The sequence below is a fragment of the Lutra lutra genome, chromosome 4 (assembly GCF_902655055.1).
Source record: "Lutra lutra chromosome 4, mLutLut1.2, whole genome shotgun sequence".
Classification (NCBI taxonomy): Eukaryota; Metazoa; Chordata; class Mammalia; order Carnivora; family Mustelidae; genus Lutra; species Lutra lutra.
In genome coordinates this window covers 153,469,123-153,484,301 of record NC_062281.1, presented here as the reverse complement: position 1 = coordinate 153,484,301, position 15,179 = coordinate 153,469,123, and the positions used below count along the sequence as shown (strand labels likewise).

General features: G+C 53.3%; 1 protein-coding gene across 8 annotated transcripts in view; it reads left to right on the top strand.

Annotated features, from left to right (window-relative positions):
- The window catches only part of MROH7 (maestro heat like repeat family member 7), a 51,661-nt gene that overhangs the window by 20,238 nt on the left and 16,244 nt on the right, over positions 1–15,179 (top strand). For 5 of the 8 annotated variants that reach the window (XM_047723909.1, XM_047723910.1, XM_047723911.1 and 2 more), the window contains 9 exons: positions 170–299; positions 2,387–2,482; positions 2,977–3,081; positions 3,292–3,427; positions 5,506–5,618; positions 5,917–6,093; positions 6,533–6,687; positions 9,134–9,272; positions 12,487–12,677. In XM_047723909.1, the coding sequence (XP_047579865.1) occupies positions 170–299; positions 2,387–2,482; positions 2,977–3,081; positions 3,292–3,427; positions 5,506–5,618; positions 5,917–6,093; positions 6,533–6,687; positions 9,134–9,272; positions 12,487–12,677 (1,242 nt within the window). The remainder of the gene's footprint in view (positions 1–169; positions 300–2,386; positions 2,483–2,976; positions 3,082–3,291; positions 3,428–5,505; positions 5,619–5,916; positions 6,094–6,532; positions 6,688–9,133; positions 9,273–12,486; positions 12,678–15,179) is intronic. The other 3 variants (XM_047723912.1, XM_047723914.1, XM_047723915.1) reach the window with 2 other exon arrangements.

Here is a 15,179-nt window from a genome sequence, read left to right as displayed (position 1 = left end):
CCTGTCTTGCACACCCACTTCCCACCTCCCCACCTCATCTTGCTCAGGCCATGCCCAAGCCTCCAGCTAGGTGCCCTCCTCCCTGCCCCTCATCCTTAGCTTCCTGCTTCTGGCCACAGGGCCCCTCCCTCACTGCCTCCCCTCCCGCCTTGCTTTCTGTCTCCGCCAGTCACTCCCAGCCTATCCTGGGCTGGCAAGAAAGAACAGAGCTGGTGAGCACGTGCGTGAAGAGTGTGTTCTCCCTCCCCTCCGTGCAGGCCATGCAGGAGAAAGACGAGGCCAAGGCTGAGGCCATACAGGTGAGTCCTCAGGGCTGTCCGTGTCCTTAGACAAAGGTGCATTTCTGACCTCCTAGCGGGGAGAGAAAGAGCATTGCAGAAGGTAGATGTGAATCTTCACACCCCTACTCAAGCTGCATGACCTCGCCTCTCCTGGCCTGAGTAGGCTCTTGATAAATATTCGGTGAATGAGTGAATCTTTGGAATAAGGAATTGCTCATTTGGGATGCTCTGTCCACTTGTGGGTCCTGCCCTAAGAGAGGGATGTGAGCCTGTGTTGGTGTGGCCAGTGGAGGTGGCTGGGAGTGGGAGGAGGAGGGCTGAGGACTGGCTGAGCTGGGGTGATGCCTAGCTGGGATAAGGGTAGAACGTCAAGGGGCTCCTGTGAGTGTCTTCCAGCCTGGGAAGGGTGGTCCCAGAAGTGGGTAGAGGTGACCCTTAGTGTAGGATGTAGGGTCCAGGGGAGAGGTTTAGGGAGGGGAGTTTCAGCCCAGAGGGAGGCACATTCATTCATCCTTTCATTCAGCAAATATAAACAGTGCCCACTCCAAACTACCAGGGGCTGGGGGATACAGTAGAGGGAGGGGAGTGGGGAGAGGGACACTGTCAAAAACCATACAAATAAATGCACATTTATTCATGGTAAATGTTGCAAGCAAGCTTAGGATGGGTATCCTGGCCTAGGTGGGGTCAAGGGTCATGGTGCTGCAGCTGAGAGGTTACAGAAGAGCTGGTTCGCTGGGGTGGAGGGGTGGGCAGAAGGAAGGGCATGCCAGGCAGAGGGAACAGCCTGTGCAGTGGCCTGAAGACTGTGAGAACAGGGTGACTGCAAAGATGACAAGGGGGCAATGTGGCTGGAGCCAGAGGTTGAGGCAGGAGGGCTGGGAAGCGAGTCTAGAGAGCAGTAGGGGCCCGACCACACTGGCAGCATGAGGACTCTGGGTCCTGGAAGGTAGGTGGTGCACTGAGACAAGGTGGGGGAATCCTTGCTGCCTGGCAAGAGAGCAGGAAGCCCTCTTGCAGTAGCAGGCCTAGACACCAGAGGTCAGTGCTGCACAGTAATGGGTCCGTGGATGGGAGGGAAGGAGGAGGCAGTGGAAAAGCAGGGCCTGGCTTGGTGGTTGTGGTGTAACCTAGTGTGCACAGACTGGGGAAGCCTGGACGAGGACACCCTGGGAGACAAACAGATGTGATGAGCTGGAAGAAGGAAAGGATGCAGGGGACAGAAGGTCTTCCCAGAGTGGCCCAAACCCACTCTGTAGCCTTGTGTATGAGTAACGCCTGCACCTTCCTAAGACAATTCTGGGTCTGGGGTGTGGCTGAGGGAAGGGGAACTGGGGCAGGGGAGACATGACTCCCTGCAGGGGCAACTTAGAAAGTCTATTTGGGTCTAGGAGTAGCAAGTAAAAACACCCGAGAACAATAATAAAAGTAAGGCCGACCCTCCCGTTTTTTCCGGCTCTTACCGCTCTGGTGCCATTTCCCCACACAGCCTCTCCTTTGTTCCTCACCACTGGAAACCGTGTGAGCTTGGATAAGTGCATCCTCATTTGCAAAATGAGAAAAACGCTTTGAGGGCACATTGATATGGTTGTGTGAATCTCCACACTGACCTGGCCCATGGTAGATTCTCAGTCAATGCTGGGGCTCCTCTTCCTCCTCCTTTAAGGCAGGAGTGCAGGGATAATAATCACCAATTTGCTGTTATTTTTTAAGATTTTATTTATTTATGAGAGAGAGAGAGAGAAGGAGCCTGGGAGGGGCAAAGGAAGGGAGAGAATCCCAAGCGGACTCCATGTGGAGCACAAAACCTGATTAACAGAGGTCAATCCCAGGACCCTGAGATCATGACCTGAGCCAAAACCTGGATCCAACACTTAACTGACTCCGCCACCCAGGCGCCCCACTGATTTGTTGATAAGGAAACCGTAACCCATGGCGGGGATAGTAATTTGTCCAATACGACACCTCAAGTTAGTGTCTGAGATGGGGCCAGAAAACAGCTCTCATGGGATTGGATGCCCCTCCTCCCCTGACCCATAGCAGGGGTTGCAGGCTGGGTTTGCTACAGGAGCCTCCTAGTGACTTGGTCCTCCTTCTGTCCACAGACACTTTACCGTCAGACCCTGGAAGCTCTGCAGACACTGCTCAACGCCCTCTTTGTGGAGGACCCCACTCCTGCCGGGCTGACGAGCATCTTGGAGGTATGGGGGCAGGGAGCAGTGCAAGGGCAGAGGGGAAAGGAGAACGGGCTCCAGAGCCTGGGGAGGCTATGCCCAGGAGTGGTTGGACTTCTGGATGTCACCTTGGGCCAGTGTTCCACCCCCTGGTCCCTCTTATAGGCCCTATTCCAAACTCCTGCCCCTTCACTCTCTCCCTATCCTTCATGTTCTTGCTCTAGCCTCCTGCTTAGCGTTCCTTTTCTGTGCTCATTCCTCCCTCTCTTCTATCCTCATGACTCTCCACCTACCATCTCTCTCCCTGTTGACCTTCCTCCTCCCTCTGGTTTTCCAGTCCTAGCCTCAACTTCTGGACCCCATGCCTCCCTATGCTCCTGGAGGAGGATGGGGGCTATGGACAGTTGCATTTATGCCCTCCTGGAAGCTTCCTGCTGACTGGTGAAGGCCGACCTGCCCACCCAGGCAACAGAAGGCTGGTGTCCAGCCTGCAGCTCTGAGTCTTGTCCTTGTCCTCACAGCCCCTGGGGCCCTGGATGAACTCTGGGAAGGCCCATGAGCGAGCACGGGCTGTGAACAGCAATGTCTCTGTGTTGAACCACATGCTTCTGACCCTGCCTTTCTTTGTGAGTGGCCCCTGGGAGGGGAGGACACTCTTAGGGAGAAACTTCTTGGCTCTAAGGGATCCGGTGCCTCTGTCCCAAGGTTCCCATGTGGCCCTTGTCATCTTCAGAGGGCTCTCCTATCAGGGCCAGACCATCCGGCTCTGTTCACTAATCACTGTATAGTGCTATTGAACCTATAAGACTCAGTCCTTGAAGTTATGACGCAAACAGATGTCCTCGGGGTTCCCGGCGCTGGGGCTTCTGCTGGGGAGACTCATCCTTCGCATCGGGGATCCTGATGAGGAGATCGGCCGGGAGGCCCTGGACGGCATCATCATCCTCTACACCATCCTGGAGCTCCAAAAACGTAAGCCCTTTGCAGCGCGTCTGTAGCAAGCTTCTGAGCAGATGCTCAGCCTGGGAATGGACTGGAGCCCTGGCAGCAAGGGCACAGGTAGAAGATGGAGGAACCCAGCACAGGGTCCGATGGGCTGGCGCGATGCCTCAGTTCACACAGACCCAGAGGACGGGGGCTACAAACAAATCTATTTTGATTTAAGCCATCCTTCCATCGGAGCCCCTCCTCCTCCTCTCAAGTATAATCTGTGACTCTCACTGTCACATTTCTATGATGTGCCAAGAGCAGGGAAGGCTATGTCTTCATCTCCACTCCATTCCCACGGTCTCGCCCTAGGCCTGGGCACATGGTGGGTGTTCAGTGAATGTTTACTGAGTGAACAAACAAAGACCAAGTCCCACATTAGGGTCTGGAGTGGATGCAACCTGTACACCTCGCATTAGGGAGCTGGGGGCGTGAAATGGGCTGACCCAGGTACCAGGCTGGCACTGTGCCTAGAGATGTGCAGTCTTAGCGGCTAACTGCCTCCATCCTTTCTCCATGGTCCCAACCCACGAGCCTTTGGCATGTTATTTAAACTTCTCTGGCTCCGGTGGCCGAGTGACCTGGCCATCTAAATCGCAGTTAACTGGCTATCCTGTATTTTGTCTGGGGACCCCCAGACATACACTGTCAGACTTTCAAGGGTGAAGTGCTTTGTCTGGGCCCCCTGAGTGTAGGGAGCAGCAAAGCTAGGCTTTGAACTTGGGTGTCTCTGATTCCAGGTCTCACGCTTCTTTTCTTTTCTTTTTTAATATTTTATTTATTTATTTGACAGAGAGAGATCACAAGTAGGCAGAGGGGCAGGCAAAGAGAGAGAGAGAGGAGGAAGCAGGCTCCCTGCCAAGCAGAGAGCCCGATGTGGGGCTCAATCCCAGGACCCTGAGATCATGACCTGAGCCGAAGGCAGAGGCTTAACCCACTGAGCCATCCAGGCGCCCATCATGCTTCTTTAGGGTCATGGTCCATAGGGTCCTTCTGCCTCGATGGCCCTTCCTTATGTTTATGGCTTGCACACCCTGGGGCATCCAGGTGGGACCTGGGCCAGGCCGCAGAAAGGCCTAAGGAAATGAGCCTGAAATGTGTTTCCTTCCACAGAAAATATGAAGTTGCCTTGTGCCAGGTCTAGTCTAGGCACTGAAAACAGCAATGAAGTTAAATAATCCTTCCTGTCAGGGGCCCTTCTCGTTGTCAGGAGACAATAAACAAAATAAACAAGTGATACGTATAGTGAAGTTAGATAACGAGCACTAAAGAAAACACATCAGAAAAGGGGGTTTGGGAAGGTCGGTAGGGGGACCACAATTTAAAGAGGGATCACCACACACCCACCAGACCAGCAGAAATCCACATGACAGCTCACTGGTGGGACTGGAGGCCCCTGGAGCGCTCATGTGCTGCTGGGGGTAGGGGGTGCATAGTCGGCCCGACTGAAAGACCATTTGGCAGTTTCCCCTGAGGCTGAACCCATGCCTACCCTGGCACCCAGCAAACACACTTCTGCCTCCATACCAACAAATGTGTCCCTCCATTCACTGAAAGGCATGGGCTAGGCCTACCAGAATGTTCCAAGCAGCACCAATAGCTGGATGTGACCCCAATGTCCATCAGAAGCAGAAGAGAGACATAGACTGCACTGTATTCACACCATGGGAAATGATGCAACATCATGACCAATGAGCTCAAGCTACTTGGGACCGCGGGGATGACTGTCACCCCCATGACGCTGAGGGAAAGCCGGCACATAGGTCCAACAGCAAGAAATCTAACCTGTGGCTTTAGGAGTCAGAATAGTGGGGTCCCCTGGGTGGGGGAGGGGGCAGGGGAATGGAAGGAGCACCAAGAGGGGGCCTCTGGGGTGCTGCTGATGACGTAGTGTTTCTCAACCCAAGAGCTGGTTACCTGGGTTCTGGACCCGGGTGCTGGTTCCGGAAAAACATACCTCGCTGCTTATCTCTGATTCGTGTACTTCCTACATCTACGTTTAGCAGAAAGTTTAAGAAAAAAGAATAGGATGGTTGGGACTCACTGAGGCTTTCTTCTAGCAGGATCCAGAGATAAGGAAGAGACCAATAAGGAGGAGCTGTATGAGAGCAACAAGCGATTCCTGGGGCCCTACAACCCTGTCAGCCCATGCCAGAATATTCTGCGTGTGATCGCGGTGACCGCCCACTGCCCACCAGCTCTGGGCCTTCCTGGGAATCGGGGAGGGGCAGTGCCAGCCCACCCCAGTGTCTTCTCCCCATGTTTCCATCTCTCCATGCTCAAGTCCCTTTAAGGAAGCCTTCCCCAACCACACAGGCCTACCCTGAGTGCCCCCTCCTCCTCGGTTCAGAGCCGTGCCAGGGGGATGTTAGCTCATTCTGGGGGCAGGGGCCATGTCTCCCCTCTCTTTTAGCTCCTCCCCAAAGGGATGGCCACCCGTCCGTGGGGTCTGTATCTCTGTGCCTCTGTTTCAGGAGTTTGGAGACTTCCTGGGACCCCAGCAGGTTAAGGACCTGTTGCTAGCAGTCCTAGAAGGCTTGAAAGGCAGCTCAGAGGCCCGGGGGAAGGACTCTGGGGAGATGATGCAGCTAGCCTCAGAGGTCACGCTCAGCTCGGTGCTGGAATGGTACCGCCACAGGGTGCTGGAGGTGGTAAGGCTCCCTGTGGGAGGTGGCTGAGGTGGGAGTCCCCACAGGGCTGCTCATCCCTTGGGACCCACCGTCTGGCAGTGGCAGGGTGGGGAGGTGGGAACCCCTAAGCCCTGGAGCAGGGTAGGGGTGGTAGTGGCTGAGTTCTAGGTGCCTCCTACTTGTGGGCAAGAAAGAACTCACTTAATGATCTGGGGGCAGTGGGGAAGGCAGTGTGAGGACCGCTGGTTGTCTCCCAGGGTAGGAGCAGGTGCACTGTTCCCCCCCCCCACCTTCCAATCCCCGTTTGTCTGCTGTTGCCCTCTCTCTCTCCCCTCTCCCCTGCCCCTCTATCCTGTCACCCCCACTTCTTTCCTCCTCCCTCTCCCTACTCTCCCCACACCTGCCTTGGCTTCTCCAACTGGCCTCCTGGCTGCTCACGGCTGCTCTGGCTGCGCCCCAGATCCCAGAAATCATGCAAGGCATCTATGCACAGCTGAACTGCATCCAGGAACCACGGGCCCGCGAGGTGGCCCTGCTCCCCGTCTCCCTCCTGGCCAGCTCCTTCATGACCGAGGTGGTTGTGGCCCTGCTCACGTGCCCCCTCCCACTGGACAGGTACCCACGGAGGGGCTCCCGCCATCACACCTCCGAGGGTTGGAGCAGCCCTCACCCTGGGCTGGGAACTTGTCCTGCCACCCAGGGCAGGCCCTGGCCCTCCCAGCTGGCCCCTTTTCCATATGATCTGAGATGCTTATGACAGCCATTAAGCACTTCTGAAGCCCTGCCGGGTGTCCATGTGGAGCATTAATCCCTTCTGTCCTTAGTACAACAGCCCCACTCTGCAGATGGGGAGACTGAGGTGAAGTTCCTTGTCCTTGCTCACCCAGGGAGCAAGAAACAGGATGAGGACCTAAACTCAGATTTGGCCAGCTCTGAGCCCAGATCTCTAAGGAGGTCCTAGAAAGGAGGTCTGAGTGTTGGCCCTGACTCTGCCTCTGGCTATTCTGTGGTCTTGGGTGGTTCACTTGCCCTCTCTGGGCTTCATTTCCCCCCAGAGACAAAAGAGGGAAATACTCCCTGCATGATTCCCACTCCAGGTGGCTGGTTGTGACAAGCAACGCAGCCAGCTGAGCTGAGGGCCTGCCCAGGGCTGGACTCTGCAGGACCAAGCTTCCTGCTCTCAGCCTTCAGGATCTTGTGGTCTGATGGGCAGAGGGAACTGTGGCCAGAGACACCAGACTGATTGCTCCAGCCTCCCAGCCCAGGAAACACTCCCACACCTTTGAATGAATAGAACAGGGCAGCCAGAGTGTGGCCCACACCTTAAGATAGTTGTACAGGAGCTCACGCAAAATTGCACCAAGGTGTGTGATGAGCTGTGCTTCTAGTGGGGACAGCTCGTGTCATTCATAGAGGCCAGGGAGACTGGCTAGGAAGGTGAGAGCTAGGGTGTCAGGTCCCCGTGCTCCCACTTGGAAGAATTTCACCCTTTCTGCCCACACTAGCCCCCAGAGGGTTTCTTGGAATCACCAACCCTTCAGACTCAAGACTGGCAGGGCCACACCTGTCATCAGAGTCGCTCAGGATGGAGGACAGAGCAGTGGCAGGGGCTCCTGCTCCCAGAAGTCCTTGTGGCAGCCCAGTGGGTCAGCCAGACAGAGCCGATACAAGATGGAAGGAGGCTGGGCTCTCAGGTGCCACGCTGGCGCTTGTGAGAGCCCGAGAGATGGCCTCCTTCCATCTTGTGCCCTGGATGCCTCACGTGCCTCACCCTAGTCTTCCCTCTGGGCTTGAGAGCTGGACTCTTGGGCCTCCCAGTGAAAGGTGTAGGAGCTGCCCTGGCTGAAATGGCTCCTAAGAATTGCTCTTGCTCCTTTTTTTTTCCCCCCAAGATTTTATTTATTTATTTGACAGAGAGAGAGATCACAAGTAGGCAGAGAGGCAGGCAGAGAGGGGGAGGGGAAGCAGGCTCCCCGCTGAGCAGAGTGCCCTATGTGGGGCTCAATCCCAGGACCCTGAGATTATGCATGACCTGAGCTGAAGGCAGAGGCTTTAACCCACTGATCGACACAGGTGCCCCTAGAATTGCTCTTTTACGAGAGATCTAGAGACTTTGCTTTTGGGGTCCCCATGGGGACAAGCGCAGTCCCAAGAGTCACTGCTCCCTGGGAGGATCAATGCAACAGCGTCCTCTTTGGTTCTTATAGTTCATTTATAGTCCCTCCCAGCCCAGATGCAATTTACCAACTGGGTCATTTTCACCATAAGCAATGTTGCCTAGCAACATAGTTGACATACTATCTTTATCAGGTTTCCAGGGGAACAGAGCTGGAAAGTTAATGGAAGGTTCAAATGCTCATGCAGAGAGGAAAGGGGTTCCGTTAACCCTTTTGTGCACCACTGGCCTGTCCATGCTTTCGGCTCCCCACAATTGATAGGAATGCCCACAGTCTGGTGCTGGCAGGTCCAGAGGCTTTCCTCTGCCTGGAGTACTGCCTTGTAAGGAGACAGGTGCAGGCACTCCTTGATATTATGTGACAAATGCAAGGTCCAGGCCCTAAGGGGCCCCCTGGCATAGAGGAATGACTGACTACTGGCTTTGAAGGTGCCAGACCCAGTCATTTCCTGATGCTGCAGCTCATTATCTGTAATATCTCAGACTAATGATGTCACCTCTCTGAGCCTCAATTCCGCATCTGTAAAATGGGAATAACAACCCAACTTGAGTGTCCTTTGAGAATTCAGTGAATTTGAGTGTCTTGAATACCTTGTTCACATCTATACGCCCAGGGCTTTGCCTAGTGCCTGGGGTACAGCAGATGCTCCATGTTTGCCAAATAAATTGAGTATAAAGCACTTGGTACAATATGTGGAAATAGAGTTTTGAAGAATTGTGAGCCCTCTGCCTCTTAGAGAGTGTTTTCTGAATCATTCCTTGCTGGGTCACCCATGGATACCATTTTGATGGCATCTTCCCTTCTCCATGCCCAAACCACGGGGAGGCAGGGTGGACCCAGCGCCCTGGTCCTCACTAACCATCGCCACCCACCAACTCCCCCAGCAATGGTGCGGAGATGTGGAGGCAGCTGATACTGCGCAAGCCCAGCTGTGACATCCGAGACCTCCTGGACCTGCTCCTGACCAGCCTGAAGGAGAAGCCCTTCACCAAGAATGGCCGGACCTCCATCGTGCCCCTTGCGGTGAGCCCCTGCCTGGCCTACCTCATGACTGCCCCATCCTGCGCTCCCTGCTCCTGCCCTCCTGTCCAGCTCAGCACACCCTGCTCTGCCAGGAGCTAGTTGTATGGCTCAGGTAGGTCTGTCTCCAGCCTGCTATTTGTGACCCCCTGGACGGCATCTTGCTGCTGCTTACAGGGAGGGCAGCAGGTGGGGAGGGGGGACTCGCAGACCCGGGTCTAAGAGCTGGCGTGGATTCCCGTACTAATCTATGACCCAAACAAGTCACTTCTCGGCTTGAGGCTCAGCCCCTGCGTGAATGGGAATCTGCCTCATGTGGTGGTGGTGAAGATAAAATGAGGGAACTGATTCTTTCATTTAGTGACACAACATGTTTACATGCTTGCTGTGGGGCTCCGAGCTCATCCCTGAGAACACAGAGGGAAAGGCAGCTCTGACTGCAGGGAGGTGACTGGGTAGAGAGACAGATTTCTCTCTGCCTCTGTCACCGTCACGCTGGCCCTAGCCCTCTGGACAGTACCCCTGCTCATCTCGCTGCTTCCACTTCAGCCCCTGCAATCTGTACTGCAGCCAAAAAATCTTTGAGAATGCACCTCTGCTCTTCTCAATCCCATCAGTGGCTTCCCATTGTCCTTGAGAATAACACAGTATTTCTACTGATGTTGCAAGGCCCTGCACCCCTCTTGGGCCTTACCACACTCCATGGTCCCTCTTACTTGCATGACTCCAGCCTTGTTCTTTGTCAGAAATTCTTACATACCATGCTATCTCTGTCACAGGGCCTTTGCACATGCTGTTCCCGCTCCTGAACTGCTCTCTGCTAACCTAACTTCTACTCGTCCCTCAGCTCTCAATTCCAGCATCACCTCCTCAGGGAAGCCCTCCCTTACCTCCCTGACCTGATCAAATCTGTGCATATTACACTTTGCTTCACATGCTTTATCTTGGAGGAGTTTACCCCGTTGTGATTTAATTTGACACTAATGTGTGGGGTCCTTTGAGTAATCTGTGAGATGCATGAATTCAGTGCCTGAGCCTCTTTTGCTCACCATAATATCCCCAATGTCTGACATATACCTGGCGCAAACTCAAAAAACGTTTTGTTGGACTGATTTATTTATTCATTATTCATAATTGAGCACCTACTATGTGCCAGGCACACTCATGAGTTCTGGGGATTCAGCAGAGAGCAAGATATTCTGGTGGAGGGAAGCAAATAAAGATGTGGCTGGTTGAGGCATGGGTGGTAACCCCTTTACGGAGGGGGTCACTGTGGCTCAGTTATCCCAGGGCTTAGCTAAGGTCATAGAGCTTGGTGGGGCCAGCAGTCAAGTCCAGATCTCCTACCTCTGAATCCTGTGCTTCACCACTGGGGGTCTCGGCCTCTCTCCCCCAGCGCTAAGGTCTACGAATAAGGCATGAGCCTCCATTCCTTCCCTGATTTGGTCCTTAATCCTCTCGTCCCTCAAGGAATGTGTCTTGCTGTATTCATGAGTCACTCATCTGTGCATTTTGCTGAAGCATAGTTTGAGCACAGATACAGCCTGGACAGATTTTTAACTCGTGGTATTGATAAACAGTGACCAAGATTGAGCCAAGAACAGAGCCCTATGGCCCATCACTAGAGATTTTCTCTACAGCATGACCATGTTCTTTGGATACAATCGTTATCTTTGGTCTACTGAAAAATGTAAAGGCTTTGAGTCCAAGAGGCTTGTCTTAGCTCTGCCACTGCCTCACTATATAATCTCGGTCAGTCACTTCCCCCTGCTCTAGCCTTGGTATATTGATCTGTAAACTGGGCAGTAATAAGTCCCACCCTGTCTAGCTTCCCTTTTCAGAAGAGTGAAATACTGTGTGTGAAAGAGCTTCCTAGGGGCACCTGGGTGGCTCAGTGGGTTAAGCCTCTGCCTTCAGCTCGGGTCACGATCTCAGGGTCCTGGGATCAAGCCCCGCATCAGACTCTCTGCTCAGCAGGGAGCCACTTCCCCCTCTCTCTCTGCTTGCCTCTCTGCCAACTTGTGATCTCTGTCTGTCAAATAAATAAATAAATAAATAAAATCTTAAAAAAAAAAAAAAGAAAGAAAGAAAGGGCTTCCTAGGTTGTAAAGTACAAATAAGTGCCACTCCTGATTCTCATCCAGCCCGCATTTTGTCTCTTATCTCTCTGGGGACATGCCGTGGGCTCTGTCACTTGACAAATTCTCTTCCCTTGGGCCAGCTAGCATGAGAGCACAGATCTTGGTCACTTCTTCGTAAAGCACTTTCACCTCTCCCCTCATTCACTCTCCACCACACCTGTGGGGCTGGTGACCCCCCAACCCCTTGACAGGATGAATGGATCTGAAGCTCAGAGAGGGCCAGGGAACTGTGGGGCCGGAAAGAGCCATCCAATCTGTGACCCCAGCACCACTGCCCCTTCCCCTGCATTGTCTTCCTACCAGCGAGAGAGGCCTTGGTGGGCGGAGCAGGAGGCGGGCCCAGGCCAGGACCAGAGATGAATGGCAGGTGGAGAGGGTGGACGGTGAGCACCCCGTCGGGTCCCAGGGACCGTCGTGGACAAAACACTAATAAAGCCAAGTTCCCAGGACTTCGGGGGGCTGGTGTGGGCAGTCGTGGATAGAAAAGGCAGGGTGTGACCTGTAGGCGTGGAGTGACAGAGCTGAGGACTGGGCCTCCCTGGCTCCCACTCAAGCTGGGATTTGTTTCTTCCGGTTTGCTGGGCAGCAGGGAGGCAGTGGGGGCAGCCAGGTTTAATGGCCTGAAGTGAAGGGACAACGGGAGCGCCATCATGGTCTCTGTGCCCATGTTATGAATGAGGAAGAGGGAGGGCATGTGCAGCTGGTGTCTGAAAGCCTGGGCTCCAGTCCCAGCTCTGTCCCTAGGGCCGGGCAACCACGGTAAGTGCCTTCACCCCTCTTGAGGTGTCTCCTCGCCTGCACAACGGGATCAAGACTGCACCTCACCCACGGTGAGAGAGGAGCCCCCCATCCAGTTCTTCTACAGTTGTGTCACCACCAAAGAGGCAGGCCGCTGTGCTGGTCTAGGGCTCACCCAGAGAGCCAGGAGTTGGAGTGTGTGTTGGGGCATGGTGGGTGGAGAGATCTGGGCTCTATCAATTGGAGTGAGAGAAGAGCAAAGATCCAGGTCCAAGCTGCTAGAGAAGCTGTCCAGGCGCCTGCCAGGAGCCTCCAGCCAGCCTCCCCTCTGCCCGCAGGCAGCCAGCGGCCTGTGTGAGCTCCTGTCGGTCAACAGCTGCGTGGGTCGTGTGAGGCGTATCTATCCCCAGCTGCTCCTGGCCCTGCTCATTCAGGTCCATTACCACATCGGGCTCTACTTTCCCAGCCGCACGGCTTTCTGCAACGATGCCAGGAAGGACACTCCGCCTTCCATCTTCATACCTGTGCGGTATGTATGTCTTGCTCTTCCTGGCTGGGGGAGGCCACTAGCAAGGGCCTTTCCTAAAATCTTGAGGGCAGTCAGTTGGTAGAATTAGCTTTGGGACTAAAAGAGAAAACAGAAGCATATTTTTAGCAGTGCTGTGTTTCAGACCTGCCCGGTGCTGGATGACAGCAAAAAATCCGCCTTCCCCCAAGGAGCTCACAATTTCACGTTTCGTCCTCCCTCCCTAGACCTATCATTTGTTTTAGATTTGTATCCAAGTTCCACCTTTTTATTTTATTATTTTTATTTTATTTTTTACATGGACTCCATACAGGTCTTGAACCCACGACCCTGAGATCATGACCTGAGCTGAGCTCAAGAGCCGAATGCTTAGCTACTGAGCCACTCAGGCACCCCTCACCATCTTATTTTTCATTATTAACCCGTATAGGTAACACATGCATGTGGGTAAAGATCTCAAAAGGCATTAAAAGTGAGTTTCCTTTCCTCTCCTTACCCAGTGAGCCTCCCCAGAAGAACCAGGTTCTTTCATACCCTTCCACAGGTGGTTGATGCAGAGCTAAGCACACGTGTCTGTTTCTGCTTTTATACTAATAGTAACGTCCTTTACAGTTACAGTTTTGCTTTTAGCATATGCTCTGTCCTAGGAGAACAGACATAGAGATCTGTGTCATTTTTTTTTTTTTTAAAACAGCTGCATAATACCCTCCCGAGTGGAATGTACCATAATTTATTTAACCAGGATCCTCTTGGTTTAGGTACTTTGCACTTACAGACACAGCTGCAATGAGCTCGTTTATATGTCTTTATGCACACATGTGATCGTACAATGTAGGACAAATTCCCGAAAGGAGACTGGGTCCATTGAAGGGCTTCTGCATTTTAATTGTGAGCTGGGCTAGGGATATGGGGTGGAGAACGTTCTTGACCAGTGAGTGATGAAAAGGAAGATGGAGTGCCCTCTCAAGCACTCAGTTTGCCACATGGCCTCTGCCAGGGGTTGCTGCGTCCAGGAGGGCGTGAGAATGGCTGTCTCCCACACCTTGGCTAGCACAGTGGAACAGAAGATATGTATGTCTTCGCTGATCTGAAAGTTGAAAAAAAATGCTGTCGTTTTCTCTTATTATGCTTGAGGTTGAGGTTGAAGTGCCATATGTGTTTTCCTTTTTTAAAGATTTTATTTATTTGAGAGGGAGAGAGTGAGTGCATGTGTGAATGGGGGATGAGCAGAAGGGGAGGGAGAGGGAGAGAGAGGATCTCAAGCAGACTGTGCTGAGCACAGAGCCCCACGTGGAACTCCGTCTCACAGCCCTGAGGTCACGACCTGAGGCAAAACCAAGAGTCAGATGCTTAACCATCTGAGCCACCCAGTGCCCCTGTGTTTCCTTTTCTTTGAGCAACGTTTGCCCAATTTTTTATAGGACTGTTGAGAACTTTTTTTGTTGTTAATTTGTAAGGCTTTTTATATATTAAGGATGGTAACACTTTGTTACATGTATTCACTTAACTGGTAACTATTTTATGGTCTTTGCCATACAGAGGGTTTAAGTTTGTATGCAGGCGAGTGTCTCAGTCTTTTCTTTGGCTTCTATTGTGTGGGATGCTTAGAGAGGCACACTTTGAGGGGCTGAGTGCAAGCCATTGCAAGGCTGGGCTTGAAGTCCAAACATCTCAGATTTGAGTGTGGTTCCATCATTTAGGCTTTGTCCCTTGGGTAAACCACTTTAACCTCTTGGCAGCCTGGTGTGCTTGCCCATGAAATGAGGTAAGTGATTTCTGCCCTGCAGGTGTGTTGTAAGGACCAAACAGGACCCTGCGTCCCAGTGGGACACCCCATGCCAGGGCCACAGCACCACCTCTGACTCCCTGGTGCTTGTGAGGGTGGCAGCCCTGACTCAGGAAGCTGGTGGGCTCCAGGGGAGACAAAACCAAGGGGAAGTAGAGAAGGCGCTGGAGGAGGAGGAAGAGGAGGAACACACGGTGGAAAGGTCTCAACCTCCAAACACACGGTGGAAAGGTGTCCCCCTCCAAAAGGTCCAGCTGCTGTGCCCTGTGGCAGCCTCAGGCTTCAATGCAGCTCCCTGTTGGGTCCTTGGCCCCCCCATCCCACTGCAGGGACAGGGCAATGCTGGCTCCACTTCACTGGGAAAAGCTGAGAACCTTCTGGGAAGGTGAAGCCTACAGAGTGGGCATTTCGGGGAGCCAAAGGACCTGCGCCACTACCCACAGCCTTCCTCCCTACGCTGTCACCTCTGCCTTTTTACAAAGCAGCACAGACCTCACCTGGGGCTCCTGGAGGTGTATCTTTGCGAGTAGGGTGGGGAGGAAGGACGATGGGTAGGGTCATTTTTGTTAAAACTTGGAACCCAATCAAGGGTGTGGTGGAAGAGTGGAGTCACCTACCTAGGAATGATGTGGCACTGTGTCCAAAAGCTTTGGCCTAATTTTGAGTTCCTCGGCTGCACACACTGACACCGGGTAGGTGCAGTCTGGGTAAGAGCTATG